The 16,758-nt window shown below is 47.1% G+C and overlaps 1 protein-coding gene across 4 annotated transcripts in view; it reads right to left on the reverse strand.

The window, feature by feature from the left end:
- The window catches only part of dnai1.2 (dynein, axonemal, intermediate chain 1, paralog 2), a 313,232-nt gene that overhangs the window by 98,727 nt on the left and 197,747 nt on the right, over positions 1-16,758 (reverse strand). For all 4 annotated transcript variants that reach the window (XM_038790653.1, XM_038790652.1, XM_038790651.1 and 1 more), the window contains one exon: positions 6,211-6,359. In XM_038790653.1, coding sequence (XP_038646581.1) covers positions 6,211-6,359 — 149 coding nt within the window. The remainder of the gene's footprint in view (positions 1-6,210; positions 6,360-16,758) is intronic.

Below are 16,758 nucleotides of genomic sequence, written 5' to 3' on the forward strand. Positions count from 1 at the left end.
ATGCGCCATCATATACTTGTGTGTATATTATGACATCTCCCCCTTTTTGAAAAAAAAAATGTGTACGTGGCAAAAAATAGTGTGGTATGTGAATGTGCCTGACTATATAGCGAGCATGTGAGCATATTTTACATGACCATGATCCTGGCTATATACAAAAATCCTAACATATTTACAAGGGAAGGTGTCAAGTGCAGATACAGTGTAGGAAAAAAAACATGGGATATAAATAACAGTATGTACAAACGAGCGAACGAAGAACCAGGGTAACGAAACAATCAGTTCATGAATTCAGTCAGTTCATAAATTCAGTCTCTGTGGTAGGCGACAAATTCTGGTTGACCGCCTCAAGGGTGGGTCGGGGGCCACCTGCTCTGGAATGGGCGGGGCTGTGTCAGTCGTAGAGGGTGGCAACAGAAAAGGTAGATCTGTGAGCTCTTGGAAGGGCATGTCCTGAGGGCGAGGCAGGGCATCACGATCTGGCGGCGAGCGTGGAAGCAGCTGCAGTACCCGCCAATTACAGCGAAGAGCCATCCTGCATGCGAACCAGAAACGATTTGGGGGCCACTTGCTTGCTTACCACAGCGGTGGCAGACCAGCCACCTTCAGGAAGCTGAACACGAACCTGGTCATCAGGAACGAGAGCAGGGAGATGGGTGGCGCGCACGTCATACGCCGACTTGTGTTGGGCCCGAGACAGTTGCATGCTTTGCAGGACCAGAAAGTTGTTCAGGTCTGGGATGTGTATTGCAGGCACCGTTTTCTGTAATGCGCGGTTTTTAACAATTGTTCTGGGGACAGGCCAGTGGACAAATGATTCGCCCTGTAGGCTAGTAGTGCGAGGTAAAAGTCAGAACCCGCATCAGCCGCTTTGCACAGGAGTCATTTGACAATGAGCACCCCATTTTCAGCTTTGCCATTCGACTGGGGGTAGTGGGGACTTGAGGTGACGTGCGTGAAATTATACCGCCGGGCAAATTTGGTCCATTCCTGACTAGCAAAACACGGGCCATTATCGGACATGACCGTGAGTGGAATGCCATGGCAAGCAAAAGTCTCCTTGCACGCACAGATGACCACTGTCGATGTGAGATCATGCAGCCTAACCACCTCTGGGTAGTTAGAGAAGTAATCCACAATGAGGACATAGTCCCGGCCTAGTGCGTGGAAGAGATCAATGCCAACCTTGGTCCATGGGGACGACACCAGTTCTTGTGGCTGCAAGGTCTCTTTTGGCTGAGCTGGCTGGAACTGTTGGCATGTTGGGCAGTTGAGAATGGCGTTGGCGATGTCCTGGTTGATGCTAGGCCAGTACACTGCCTCACGGGCCCGCCAGCGGCACTTCTCCACCCCCAGGTGACCCTCATGGAGCTGCTCAAGAACGAGCTCCCGCATGCTTTGCGGAATGACGATCCTGTCCAACTTTAAGAGAATTCCATTTACCACTGGCAGATCATCTTTGATGTTGTAGAATTGCGGGCATTGGCCCTTGAGCCATCCGTCTGTAAGATGGCGCATGACTCGTTGGAGCAAAGGATCCTTGGCTGTAGAGGGACTTTAGAAGGGTTTCACAGGACGGCGCAACATTGAGGGCCGAACGGCCTGGACTGCGCTGTAATGTTCTATGTTGGCTGTTTCACGTCGAATCTGGATGTCTCGTTCGTCAGTGGCGGGCAGGTTAGATGCACAGAACTCAACATGGGCATCAATTTGGCACACGAAGCCCGACTGCTCGCATGGCGTAGTGACGGAAGGGGAGAGTGCATTGGCCACGATGAGCTCCTTGCCCGGGGTGTAGACCAGTTTGAAGTCATATCGTTGAGGTCCTTCTGTATAATGTTGACAAGTGGCCTGTGGTCCGTTTCGACCGTAAATTTGGGGAGTCCATATATGTAGTCATGGAATTTGACAATTCCCGTGAGGAGGCCCAGGCGTCATCGCACGCGATGTGTATGCGACTGGAGCCCATGAGGAGGAGTCGTCGCGTTGGAGGAGCACTGCTCCAATGCCAGACTGGCTCACATCAGTGGAGATCTTTGTCTCCTTGGCAGGGTCGAAGAATGCCAATACCGGGGCCTTGGTGAGTTTTGCCCTGAGTTCATGCCACTCTTGCTCGTGAGCGGGGAGCCATTGGAAGTCGGTGGTTTTCTTCACTATATTGCGGAGAGCTGTGGTGTGAGATGCGAGGTTGGGGATAAACTTCCCCAGGAAGTTGACCATTCCCAGGAAGCGGAGGACCGCCTTTTTGCCCTCCGGTGTCATCATGGCATTGATTGCCGACACCTTGTCTGCATCCGGCTGCACACCAAACTGTGATATGTGGTCGCCGAGGAATTTTATTTCTGTTTGACCAAAGGAGCATTTGGGTCTGTTGAGGCGGAGGCCATGCTCATGGATTCTCCGGAAGACGCGTTGGAGTCGATCGATGTGTTCCTGCGGGGTGGTGGACCAAACAATGATGTCGTCTACGTATACCCGCACCTCCTCGATGCCCTCCAACATTTGCTCCATTATTCAGCCCCTCGGTCGTTGCGCGCATGCGCGGGAGCCCGGGAAAAGCGTGCAAAATGGCTGCCCTCATCCAGGCTCAGGCCCTGGAGCTGTTTTACGGCCTGCACCCGCTCCGCATCGTTGGGGCCTTGCCGTGCCGTCTCTGCCACTTGAATTGCGAGTATCAGTTAGTGGCTACTCATGCAGAACACAGGTTTCGATGGCTATAGTGAGCGTGAGCTGTTTCACTTTAAGGAGCTGTTGGCGTAGGGGGTCCTAGTGCACTCCGAAAACGATCTGGTCGCGGATGATTGAGTCGGAGGTGGATGCGAAGATGGGTTAGGAAAGATTGAAAAGGTTCATCCTTACCCTGCAGATACTGTTGAAAGACGTAGTGTTCAAAACTTTTGTTGACTTCGATGTCACAGTGGCTGTCGAATTTGAGCAGGACTGTTTTGAACTTGGACTTGTCCTCCCTCATCTTCAGCGAATGTGAGGGAGTAAAAAATGTGGATGGCGTGGTCCCTGGCTGAGGAGAGAAAGAGAGAAATCTTTCTGGCATCTGAGGTGGCTTCAACGTTGGTGGCTTCGAGGTACAGTTGAAACTTCTGCTTAAATATCTTCCAGTTGGCACCGAGGTTGCCGGTGATGCGGAGCGGCGGGGGGTGGCGGATGCTGTCCATACTACTGGATGGCTGATCGCTGTTCAAAGGCAGACTATCTCAGGGTAGGTCCATCAAACTGTAACATCACGCTCTGGTACCATGATGTGTTGGGTATGCTGGGTCTGCGAGGACTGCGTTTACCATAGCAGTGAGAGAGACAGGCTACCAACACTTGTAGAAGTACAACTCTATTTTTTTAACTATGAGCTGTTAAACATACTTGCACTGTGGGTTGACACTATGTTAAGTTGACTGGAGACATGAGGCTAACCTGACCAGACTATACTGCTAGCACATGGTAGATGTTCGTCTTGTTGATCACGGGCTCCGGCTGCCTCAGAGGCTGCATCCCAAGAGAGCGGGAAAACTAGTGCCCTCTGGCTTTATAGTGGCCGTGTCCTGCCTGTCTGGTGATTGGCTGCTGTGTTCTGTGTGTTGATTGGTCATTCAGTGTGTCAGTCAGTGTCTGTCTATGCGCCATCATATACTTGTGTGTATATTATGACAGCTGGTACAGGAATTGAACCTGCGCTGCTGGCCTTGGTCTACTTTACAAGCCAGCTATTTAACCCACTGTGCTAAACCAGCCCGCTGTGTGGAGTGCAGATGAGGCTTAATCTCACTTTGAATGTTGAGAGAACTGAATCTGGAAGATTGCCTCGTCAGAAGCTAGTGGTAAAATCTACAGTGGGCTACACAGTGCCTTATTGCAAAAGAAAGTAGTCACCTGAATTAGCTTGGAAGTATTGAAAAGTAACTAGAACAAGGGACTGAGTCAAGAGAGGGTTTCCCTCTGAACATAGCTGGAGCTGAGGAGGATTCTCCAGGGGACTATGACATATGGCTGGTCCCAACAAAAGTAAATAACCTTAAGATTGATGTATTTTATAAGCGAATTCTTGGGGCAATAAGAAGTAAAGCTGAGTCTCAGAATAGTAGTTAACAACTATAGTGTTAACTTACCGTTTGTTTTGTTCACTTTTTTCTCGATACAATGAAATTTCTGTTTTGTTAAATATAGGTGAAATTTTGTGGTGTAGTTCTATTGGTTACAGAGAAGCATTTGGACTTTGTAAATAAGTTAACGGTCCCTAACCAGATCATAATGGTGTACCTACACCTCATGGAATACAGCAGTTACCATTTTCCTATGGACAATTAGTGATGAGCAATAAATTATGGCCTTGTCAGCAATGCTCACATACCATGAATGCTTAAATAAAACACCCTTTTAAAATAAGCTAGCACAACAAAAATCCAAAATTACACATTGGAACTTTTTTTTCTGTATTGTTCAATGCTTTAGCTTTGCAACCTGGCAATAATAAAGACACATCAGGTGCATGACTTTCCCCTGGGCTTCAGGACCCTGATGCCATGACTAAATGGATGTCCTGAGCATGCACCTGCCAACAGCAAGGTCAACACAGTGATATTTCCAGGGGTGATCTACTAATTAGCCTTCAAGTGTGCCAACCGGTTAACGACAGCAGGTGGGCCATGATGCTACTGGCATGATTAGAGGGCCGGAAGTTCTGTGGCTTGGCCAGCCTCAGCAGATATAGGCTATAGAGCCTGCTCCACCATTCAATAGGATTATGATTGACCTGGGTTAGGGTGGAGGGATGGGCTTGGGTGAGGTGCTCTTTCCAAGGGCCGGTGCAGACCCGATGGGCTGGATGGCCTTCTTCTGCACTGTAAATGCTGTGACCCAATTGTGGCCTTAACTCCACTTTCCTTCCCGTCTCCCATAACTCTTGTCTCCCTTGTCGGTCAAAAATATGTCGAACACAGCCTTGGGATATATTCATTGATCATTCCTCCATTGGTTTTTGGAGAAGAGAATTCTACACATTAACTACCCTCCTGAGAGAAAAACATTCTCCTCATCGTCATCAATGGAGACAATCTAATTTAACCTGTGCCCCCTAGTTCTAGATTCTTCACTGCTGAGGTAGATGTTATATCAAGAGGTTAAGATTGTAAATTATATTTCAGAGGCACCAACCAGATAGGCTTCTCTGATTAGAGGGTGAAGCACTTCTGAATTTCATGTTAAAGGGCCTTGGGAGCAGCCTTTCCTTTCGGCAGCCCTCTTTCTTGGGATGAAACCTTTCCATCTGCTCTGGAGATTGGAGTCTGGATCAGATAACTCCACCTCCCCCACACTTGCCACACGAAGGCTGCCTCATTCGCTAACTATCTTCAGATGCGGCAAGGGAGTGCTGCCACTTTGTCACTGGCAAAATGCAGTGAGTTCTCTAAATGGTTCCTATTTGGGGCCTTGTATATGAATTTGGAGACTACCTTGTGGGCAGCTAACTGCTTTCCAACAAACATCTGGAAATCACCCTGGCAGGGGGAATGTATTGGGGGCCATGCTGATGTGGCTCCTCACTGTTCTTCCTGCATTTCTCTCCCCCTCACTTGCACACACACACAAATGTCCTCATCTCATAGCCTGCCAACCCAGGGCTAGGAAAATTGAACTCTAGGAGTGAAATCTATAATGACAAAGAGCAGGTTAGATTGTAAATTTTATAAATACATGAAATTATGTTGATTTTCAAGAACGAAAGGTTTTGTTTTTGAAGCAAACGAATTGAGGGTCTTTTCTAATCAGTGAGACAAGTCTACATGTTACATGGTGCAATTATCTAATGCCACAGGGAAGTAGGGCAGCATGGTAGCATTGTGGATAGCACAATTGCTTCACAGCTCCAGGGTCCCAGGTTCGATTCCGTCTTGGGTCACTGTCTGTGCGGAGTCTGCACATCCTCCCCGTGTGTGCGTGGGTTCCTCCGGGTGCTCCGGTTTCCTCCACAGTCCAAAGATGTGCAGGTTAGGTGGATTGGCCATGATAAATTGCCCTTAGTGTCCAAAATTGCCCTTAGTGTTGGGTGGGGTTACTGGGTTATGGGGATAGGGTGGAGGTGTTGACCTTGGGTAGAGTGCTCTTTCCAAGAGCCGGTGCAACTCGATGGGCCGAATGGCTCCTTCTGCACTGTAAATTCTATGATAATCTATGATACTCTCCTTCTCAATTTACACTTACTTTAAATTATGGTCCCAAATCTTTACTGTCCAATCAGAACTACAGGAAATGAAGATATCTGGATGGAAGGTATTCCAGTGCAAGGCATCCACTGCCATATGATGGGCTTCATAAGTATCCAAAAACTCACTTGAGTAGGCCTTGGAGCACTAATGAATACAACAATAATGAATTAATTAGTACGTTGGGACAATATAGACAAAGTAACCAGATAAGAATACAACCAAAACAGTTACTAACATTGAACAATTTGGTACCTTGCAACATGATTCAGAAAACAAACAACTGAATATTTTTATGTTCACTATGAGTTTCTATAGATATGTGAAGAGAAAGAGATTGGTAAAGAGAAATGTAGGCACCCTGAAGACAGAAACAGGGGAAAGCATAATGAGGGACAAGAAATGGCGGAGCAATTGAGTACGTACTTTGGTTCTGTCTTCACAAAAGAGGACACAAATCAGATCCCAGAAATGTTGGACAATGAAAGGTTTAGTGAGAGGGAAGAACAAAGGGAGATCAACATTAGTAGGGAAATGGTGCTGGGAAAATTGATGGGATTGAAGGCAGACAAAGGGCCTGAGAATCTGCATCCCAGAGTGCTTAAGGTGGTGGCTCTGGAAATAGTGGATGCATTGGTGGTCATCTTCCAGGATTCTATAGACTCTGGAACTGTCCCTGCAGATTGGAGGGTAGCTCATGTCACTCCGATATTTAAATAGGGAGGTAGAGAGAAAGCAGGGAATAATAGACCAGTAAGCCTAACATCGATAGTGGGGAAAATGCTTGAATCTATTATCAAGGACTTTATAGTGGAACATTTAGAAAGCAGTGGCAGGATCAGTCAGGGTCAGCATGGATTTATGAAGGGGAAATCATGCTTGACAAATCTGTTGGAATTCTTTGAACATGTAACCAGTACAGTTGACAAGGGGAGCCAGTCCATGTGGTATATTTGACTTTCAGAAGGCATTTGACAAAGTCCCGTATAAGAGATTATTGTGCAAAATTAAAGCGCATGGGTTTGGGGGATGTGTATTGAGGTGGATAGAAAACTGGTTGGCCGAGAGGAAATAAAGAGTAAGGATTAATGGCCCTTTGCAAATTAGCAGGCAGGAACTAGTGGAGTGCCACAGGATCGGTGGTTCGGACCCCAGCTATTCACAATATATATTAATGATTTAGATGAGGGAACAAAATGTAACATCTCCAAATTTGCAGATGATACCAAGTTGGGTGGGAGGATGAACTGTGACGAGGATGAAGGGATCCTACGGCATGATCTAGACAGGTTGGACGAGTAAGCAATCATTGGCAGATGCATTATAATTTGTATAAGTGTGAGGTTATTCACTTTAGAAGCAAAATCAGGAAGGCAGATTACTACCTGAATGGTTGTAAATTGGGAGAGGGGAGTGTGCAGCGGGACCTGGGTGTCCTTGTGCACCAATCACTGAAGGTAAGCATGAGGAGCAGCAGGCGGTAAAGAATGGCCTTCATTGCGAGAGGTTTTGAGTACAGAAGCAGGGACGTGTTGCTGTTGGTGCAATTGGTCCAAAGATGTGCGGGTTAGGTGGATTGGCCATGCTAAATTGCCCGTAGTGTAAGGTTAATGGGGGGATTGTTGGGTTATGGGTATACGGGTTACGTGGGTTTAAGTAGGGTGATCATTGTTCGGCACAACATCGAGGGCCGAAGGGCCTGTTCTGTGCTGTACTGTTCTATACAGGGCCTTGGCGAGGCCACACTAGAATATTGTGTGCAGTTTTGGTCTCCTTTTCTGAGGAAGGATGTTCTTGCTCTTGAGGGAGTGCAGCGAAGGTTTACCAGACTGATTCCAGGGATGGCAGGACTGTCATATGAACAGAGAGCAAGAAAAGTACAGCACAGGACCTGGCCCTTCGGCCCTCCAAGCCTGCACCGACCATGCTGCCCATCTAAACTAAAATCTTCTACACTTCCAAGGTCCATATCCCTCTATTCCCATTCTATTCATGTATTTGTCAAGATGCCCCTTGAACGTCACTACCATCCCTGCTTCCACCACCTCCTCCGGGCAGCGAGTTCCAGGCACCCCTATCCTCTGTGTAAAAAACTTGCCTCGTACATCTCCTCTAAACCTATGCCCCCTAGTATTTGACCCCTCTATCCTGGAAAAAAGCCTCTGACTATCCACTGTGTCTACGCCCCTCATAATTTTGTAGACCTCTATCACGTCGCCCCTCAACCTCCGTTGTTCCAGTGAGAACAAACCGAGTTTATTCAACCTCTCCTCATAGCTAATAACCTCCATAGCAGGCAACATCCTGGTAAATCTCTTCTGCACCCTCTCTAAAGCCTCCACATCCTTCTGGTAATGTGGCAACCAGAATTGAACACTAGACTCCAAGTGTGGCCTAACTAAGGTTCTATACAACTGCAACATGACTTGCCAATTTTTATACTCAATGACCCAGCCAATGAAGGCAAGCATGCCGTATGCCTTCTTGACTTTCTTCTCCACCTGTGTTGCCCCTTTCAGTGACCTGTGGACTTGTACACCTAGATCTCTGTGACGGTCAATATTCTTGAGGGTTCTACCATTCACTGTATATTCCCTACCTGCATTAGACCTTCCAAAATGCATTATCTCACATTTGTCCGGATTAAACTCCATCTGCCATCTCCGCCGAAGTTTCCAAACAAGATCTCATACGGATTTATAAAATTCTAACAGGACTAGATAGGGTAGATGCAGGGAAGAAGATGTTACCGATGATAGGTGTGTCCAGAACCAGAGTACACAATCTGAGGATTCAGGGTAAACCATTTCGGACAGAGATGAGGAGACATTTCTTCACCCAAAAAGTGGTGAGCCTGTGGAATTCATTACCACAGGAAGTAGTTCATGCTAAAACATTGAATATATTCAAGAGGCAGCTGGATATAACACTTGGGGAGAATGGGATCAAAGACTATGGGGAGAAAGCAGGATTAGGCTGTTGAGTTGGATGATCAACCATGATAGTGATAAATGGCGGAGCAGGCTCGAAGGGCCAAAAGGCCTCCTCCTGCTCTAATCTTCTATGTATCTGTGTATATATGTTTGTTTGCTGTGTTTCTGTTATCATTGGTGTGTGAATGTCATAGGAGTATAAAAATCATAGAATGTTTACCGCACAGAAGGAAGCATTTCAGCCCATTGTGTGGTACTGAGTATTGTGTATTGAGAAAGGAATAATTGGCAATCTAGTTGTGCGGGCCCTTTGGGGATGAACATCCATAATATGATAGAATTTCTCATCAAGATGGAGAGTGATGTAGTGATTCTGAGACTAGGCTTCTGAATCTAAATAAAGGAATCTAGGCTGGCTATGATGGATTGGGGAACGTTACTTAAAGAGATGACGACCAATAGGCAATTGCAAATGTTCAAAGAGCACATGGGTTAACTGCAACAATTGTTTATTCCTGTCTGGCAAAGGTCTGTACCGGCCTCCCCGAACAGGCACCGGAATGTGGCGACTAGGGGCTTTTCACAGTAACGTAACTGAAGCCTACTTGTGACAATAAGTGATTATTATTATTAATAAAATAAAATGGGAAGGAAGAGACATACAAATTGGCAGAAACAAAAACAGCAGTCCTGAGCAGTTTAGAATTCAGCAAAGGAGGCCAAAGGGATTCATTAAGGAGCGGAAAATAGAGTATGGGACTAAGCTTGCGGGGAACCTAAAAACTGGCTGTAATTGTTTCTATAGGTATGTGAAGAGTAAAAGATTGGTGAAGCCAAATGTGGGTCCCTTACAGTCAGAAACAGGGGAACAGTGGCATGGCAGCACAGTGGTTAGCACTGTTGCTTCACAGCGCCAGGGACCCGTTAAGATTCCTGGCTTGGGTCACTGCCTGTGCGGAGTCTGCACGTTCTCCCCATTTTTGCATGGGTTTCCTCCAGGTGCTCGATTTCCTCCCACAGATCCTGAAAGATGTGCTTGTTAGGTGCTTGATAGGTGAATTGGACATTCTGAATTCAGCTTTGACAACGGGTAATCCGAACTCGAAACGTTAGCTCTTTTCTTTCCCAACAGATGCTGCCAGACCTGCAGAGATTTTCCAGCATTTTCTCTTTGGATTCTGAATTCTCCCTCAGTGTATCCGAACAGGCGCCAGAGTGTGACAACAAAGGGATTTTCCACAATAACTTCATTGCAGTGTTAATGTAAGCCTACTTATGACATTAATAAAGATCATTCATTGTTTATTTATTTATAATAGGGAACAAACAAATGGCTGACCAACTTGTTTCTGTCATCACAAAGTAGGATACAAATTTTCAAATTGGCAGGCAATGACATGGGGTACTGCAGGGGTCGGTATGACAACCCCAGTTATTCACAACATATATCAATGATTTAGCTGAGGGAACAAAATGTAATGGGCGCGATTCTCCGCAAATGCGGAGAGTCGTAAAGGCTGCCGTGAAACTGGCCGTGTTTCACGGCAGCCTCCGCGCCCCCTCCCGGGACCCGATTCTGCTCCCCGGTCGGGGCTAGCAGCGGGGCCCCGTGAACCACGGCATCGCAGGCTTAGCGAACGTCACTAAGCCCGCGCGCCAAGGGTAACGGCGGCTGACGCGCACGATGACATCAGCCGCGCTATGCGCGGATTGGACGGCTCCAACCCGCGCATGTGCGATGACGTCATCACGCATATGCGTGAAACCCGCGCATGCATGGGCCGTCATGCCCCTCAGCCGCCCCGCGGACTGATCCAGCGGGGCGGCGGAGGAACAAAGAGTGCGCGGGTATCGGACACCGCTGCCCGCGATCGGTGCCACCGATCGCGGGCCCATGCCACCCGGTGCCATGGGTTCTCCAGAACGGCACTTTGCGGCTGTTTTCACGAACGGTGAGAGCAGGTGTGTTTGCGTTCGTGAAAACGGCCGTAAAGGGCTGGGAACTCGGCCCATCGGATAGGGGAGAATCGCTGTTCGCCTTAAAAAAACGGAGAGCAGCAATTCGTGTCGTGGGGCGGCCGTGGGGGAGGGGGGGGGGGAGAATAGCGGGAGGTTTGGAAAAATGTCGGTAAGGCCCTCCCGCTATTCTCTGACCCGTCGTGGGGGGCGGAGAATCGCGCCCAATATCTCTAAATTTGCAGATGACGCCAAGTTGGATGGGAGGGTGGGTTTTGAGCAGGATGCAGAGCTCCTTCAGTGTGATTTGGACAAGTTCAGTGAGTGGGCAAATAAATGGCAGCTGCAGTTTTGTTGCAGTATAATTTGGATAAATGTGAGGTTATCTGCTTTGGTACCAAAAACAAGAAGGCAGACTATTATCTTATGGCCTACATTATGCAACAAGATCTGGGTGTCCTTGTACACCAGTCACTGAAGGTAAGCATGGTTCCCCTTTCCTACCGGTTCCCCTTTCCTCACACCTTACTAATCACATCCTCAAAAGTCTTCAATAAATTTGTTAAACAGAATTTCCCTTTTGTAAAACCATGTTGTCTGTGCTTTCTAAGTGCATTGTTAATACTCCTTAATAATAGATTTTCTCCAACAACAGCAAAGCTCATATCCCATTAAAGAATTTTTAAAAATGTTACCCTCCTCCTTTGCAATTTTGTCTACCTTTACGAAATATATGGTAAATATTTATTTCCCAACCCTTGTAACATGTCTTTGTAATGGGGATTAGATCAAAATTATTTACCTCTATTTGTGCGATTGTGCAGATGCTTTGTGCATTCAGATAATGAACGTTTCATTTCATTTTACCTCTATTCCCTGCAGTTTCCCTGCAGTGACCTTATTTGTTGACAATTTTTGTTAAAATCCCCGTCCTGCTTTTTCTCCAATGCCTCAGAGACAAAGTCCCACAGCGAGTGCATTAAGCCACATGTTTCCTGGCGCTCCCAGTGTATAAGGTGCCTGAATGGGGAACTTGCGGTCGAGACCACACAATGCTCTGTTTTGTACAGTGGGGAGCTCCACTCGGCTGAACCCCCCAGTGTAGCGGGAGATCAGGACACCAGTTTTAAATAACGTCCCGGTCTCCGAGGCTCCCAAAGCGATCTCTGACCTCCCCTCCAGTCTGAACGCACTATGGGAGGATCACTTGCCCCCCTGCTCAGGCACGACTCTGCCCAAAGGGCATGCAGCCCTCCCGAGGGAATGCAGCTGAGGGCCTCCGATCCCCTAGGAAACCCCCATGAGTGCCATTCCATCTGGTCCCTGTTTGTGAGGACCAGTGCCAAGGTCACTGTAGCAAAGGTGATGAATCCCAAAGCCTCAGGTTTCTTGGGAATCTGCACATTAGAATGAGGCTAGCTGTCTTGCTCTAATGTGCAGATTTACCAAAAAGTGATCCCACCTATGATGGGCAGGATTTACAACGCAACATAATCCTGAGATCACTTCGGATTTTGCAAGGCGTTGCCCCGGGAGTGGGGTCTCCTGGCTTTTATCGACCATACTGTGCCGCTGTGAGTTGACTTTCCGGCATTGGATCGCACCCTCAATCTTTTTCTAAGAATACCCACTTAATTTCTTCCAATTAAAGGGCAATTTAGTGTGGCTAATTCACCTCCTGCACATCTTTGAGTTGTGAGGGTGAGACCCACGCAGACACGGGGAGAATGTGCAAACTCCACTCGGACAGTGATCAGGGGCCGAGATCAAATCCGGTCCTTAGCACCGTGAGGCAGCAGTGCTAACCATTGTGTCACCGTGCCGCCCACAATCTTTCTCGTTGGATTTCTAAATCTTTCTTCACCCGACTCTCCCACCCCACTGTTGGTGCTCTGTCCACAGCCCGAGTTATGCGCATGGCCAGGTCACTGGTCCTGGCCGTTTCCATTGTAGTCCATCCTAACAGAATAGCTCAACTACAGTTTATCCGCCAAATATACATTCCATCTAACAGGCCCAGGTCCGTTCTTCCACCATTGAAGTCAGCTCTCCCCCAGTTAATTATTTTTACTCTGGATGATCTATTTCCCTTTTCTATCATCATCCTAGGGGCAGGCGGTTGTACAGTGGTAATGCTATTGGACTTTTAATTCAGAGACCCAGTGCAATGCTCTGGCGATTCAGGTTCAAATTCCATCTCTGCAGATAGTGAAAATTGAATTCAATTAAAAGTCTAATGAAGGCCTGGAAACCATTGTTCACTGTTGTAAAACCCCATCTTGTTCACTTTGGGGAAGGAAATCTGCCATCCTACCTGGTATGGCCTACATGTGACTTCAGTTCCACAGCAATATGGTTGACTCTTAACTGTCCCCGCAAGGGCAATTAGGGATGGGCAATAAATGCTTACTCAGATAATGAATGAATTTTTAAAAATCCTAAACCTTAAAATATAGTGATCACCTGTCTCCAAACTGTTCTATCACTGACAACTGGCCCAATCTAGAGAAGGTTTACTAAACTAATACATGAACTTCTTCCAACATATTCTAATAATAATAATATTTATTGGAGTCACAAGTAGGCTTGCATTAGCACTGCAATGAAGTTACTGTGAAAATCCCCTAGTCGCCACACTCCCGGTGCCTGCTCGGGTATATAGAGGGAGAATTCAGAATGTCCAAATCACCGAATAGCACGTCTTTCGGAATTTGTGGGAGGAAACCAGAGCACCCGGAGGAAACCCACGCACTCACACGGAGAATGTGCAGACTCCGCACAGACAGTAACCCAAGCGGGATTCGAACCTGGGTCCCTGGCACTGTGAAGCAACAGTGTTAACCACTGTGCTACCGTGCCACCCATTTACATCCTTAGTTAAATTAAGAGACCAATAATATACACAGTATTGCAAATGTGGTCTCACCAGTGTCCCGTATGATTGAAGCATGACCTCCCTACTTTTGTAATCAATTTTCCTCACAATAAATTATAGCATTCTGTTACCTTTCGTAATTATTTGCTGTACCTGCATACTAGTCTTTTGCAATTCATGCATGAGGGTATCTAGATTTCTTTTCATCTCAGAACTCTGCAAATCCTCACCATTTAGATAATACGCTTCTTTTTTATTTTTCCAACAAAATTGACAATTTCCAACTTTGCCTCACTATACTCCATTTGCCACTCACTTCACCTATTTATATCCCTTTGTAGCCTTGTTGAATCCTCTACATATCAGCAACTATAGCAATCAGACCTTCAGTCCCTTCATCCGACTCATTTATATAAATTGTAAAAGTTTGACGTCTCAGCATTGATCGCAGTGGCACACCACGTATTACATCCTGCCAAACAGAAAAGACCCACATATGGCTGCCCTATTTCCTGTTAACTAGCCAATCTTCTATCCATGCCAATAGGTTACCTCCTACATCACGGCCTTTTATTTCCTGCAATAGCCTTTGATGTGGAACCTTGTGAAATGCCTTCAGAAATCTAAATACAGTACATCCACTGGTTTTCCTTTAACCACAGTATACATTACATGTTCAAAGAATTCAAAATAAACTTGTTAAACATGGTCACCCTTTCACAAATCCATGTTGACTCTGCCGATTACCCTGTATTATTCCAAGTGTCCTACTATAATATAGCTTCAAACATTTTCACGATGACAGATTTTAAGCTAACTGGCCTTTGGTCTCACAGTACTATATATAACTGTAGGAAATTATCCTTTGATATTCCATTCCCTTTGCATTAGATGACAACATACCATTTGCTTTCCTAATCATTTGCTGTACCTGCACACTCATTTTTGTGATTCGTGTACGAGGACACCCAGATCCCGCTGTACCTCAAGGGTCTGCTTCTTTATTCTTCCTGCCAAAGTGGACAAGTTCATATTTCCCACATTATACTCCATCCGCCAAATCTGTGCCCACTCACTTAACATACATTTTTACAAACTCCTTAGGTCTTCTTCACAACTTACTTTCAGACCCATCTTTCTGTCAGCAGCAATTTAGCAACCATATTTTAGTTCCAAAATCCAGCTCATTAACATATGCTGTAAATAGTTGAGGCCCCAGAACTGAGCCCTCTGGCTTTCCACTTTGTACAACTTGCCAACCCGAAAATGACCCATTTATGACTACTCTGTTGTTTTTATGTAACCATGCTATTTATGCTAATATGTTAACCCACACACCATGAGCTCTTATTTTGCACAGTAACCTTTGATGTGACGCCTTGTCAAATGCATTCTGGAAATCTAAGCAGACTACAGCCATGGTTCCCCTTTACCCAAGTTGCGTTTTGCTTCCTCAAAGAACCAATGAATCAAACGTGATTTTCTTTTCACAAAAACATATTGACCCAGCCTGATTGCATTCAGATTTTCCAAGTGTCCCACAATAGCCTCCTTCATAATAGATTCCTATTTTCTGTCGGCCTTCTATCGTGAATAATGGAGTTGCATTTGCTATTTTCCAATCTGATGGAACCTTTCCAGAAATAGGGAATTTTGGAAAATTAAAAACGTTGGCCGGGATTTTCCATATGTTTTGCCGAGGCAGCCCGCCATTGGCCAGCAGTGGGATCTTCTGGTCCCGCTGTTGACAACAGGTTTTCGGGTTGAATGCACTCCTCGCCATCGTGAAACCCACGAAAAATCCCGCTGGCATGAACGGTCTTAAATGGGCAACCCCTTACCCTGAGATTATGCTCTCTGGTCCTAGACTCTCCTACAAGGCGAAACAACCTTTCAGCATCTGCCCCCTCAAGCCCCCTGAGAATCCTTTTTGTCTCGATAAGGTCACCTCTCATTCTTCGAAACTCCAATGAATACAGATCCAACCTACTCAACCTCTCTTCATAAGAAAATCACTCTATGCCCGGGATTAACCGAGTGAACCTTCTCTGGACTTCCTCCAATGCCAGTATATCTTCCCTTAGATAAGGGGACAAAAACTGTTCACAGTATTACAGGTGTGGTCTACGTAGCGCCTCATTTTGGTAAGACTTCCCTAATTTTATATTCAATTTGCCTTTTAAAAAAAAATTTAGGGTGCGATTCTCCCAAAGGGAGTCTGAGTGCCGACGCCGGAGTGAAACCCGGAGTGTTTCACTCCGGCGGCGGAGGCTGCTCCTCGCCTCCTATTCTCCCCTCCCCAGGGGCCTAGGAGGAGCGTTGCGAGAAACTCGGCCGCCGGGCCTTGACGCTTGCATCAAAGCCGCGTGCCGAGAATGACGCGTCCGGCGGCGCCTAAGTGACGTCAGCCGCGCATGCGCAGGTTGGCTGGCTCCAACCCGCGCATGCGCGGTTGCCGTCTTCCCCTCCGCTGCCCCGCACGACGTGGCGGCTTGATCTTGCGGGGCGGCGGAGGGGAAAAAGAGTGCGTCTCTTAGAGACGCCGGCCCGACGATCGGCGGGCACCGATCGCGGGCCAGTCATCTCACGAGCACGCCCGTGGTGCTCGATCCTCTCTCCGCCCCCCACAGGCACCACACTTACCTGTCGCGCGATGTTCACGCCGGCAGCGACCAGGTGTGGGTGGCGCCGGCGTGAACCCGTCGGGTTCGTCAGGCCGCTCGGCCCATCCGGGCTGGAGAATCACCGGTCGCCGTGAAAAACCCCGAGCGGCGATTCTCCG

This window comes from Scyliorhinus canicula, chromosome 3 (assembly GCF_902713615.1).
Source record: "Scyliorhinus canicula chromosome 3, sScyCan1.1, whole genome shotgun sequence".
Taxonomy (NCBI): domain Eukaryota; kingdom Metazoa; phylum Chordata; class Chondrichthyes; order Carcharhiniformes; family Scyliorhinidae; genus Scyliorhinus; species Scyliorhinus canicula.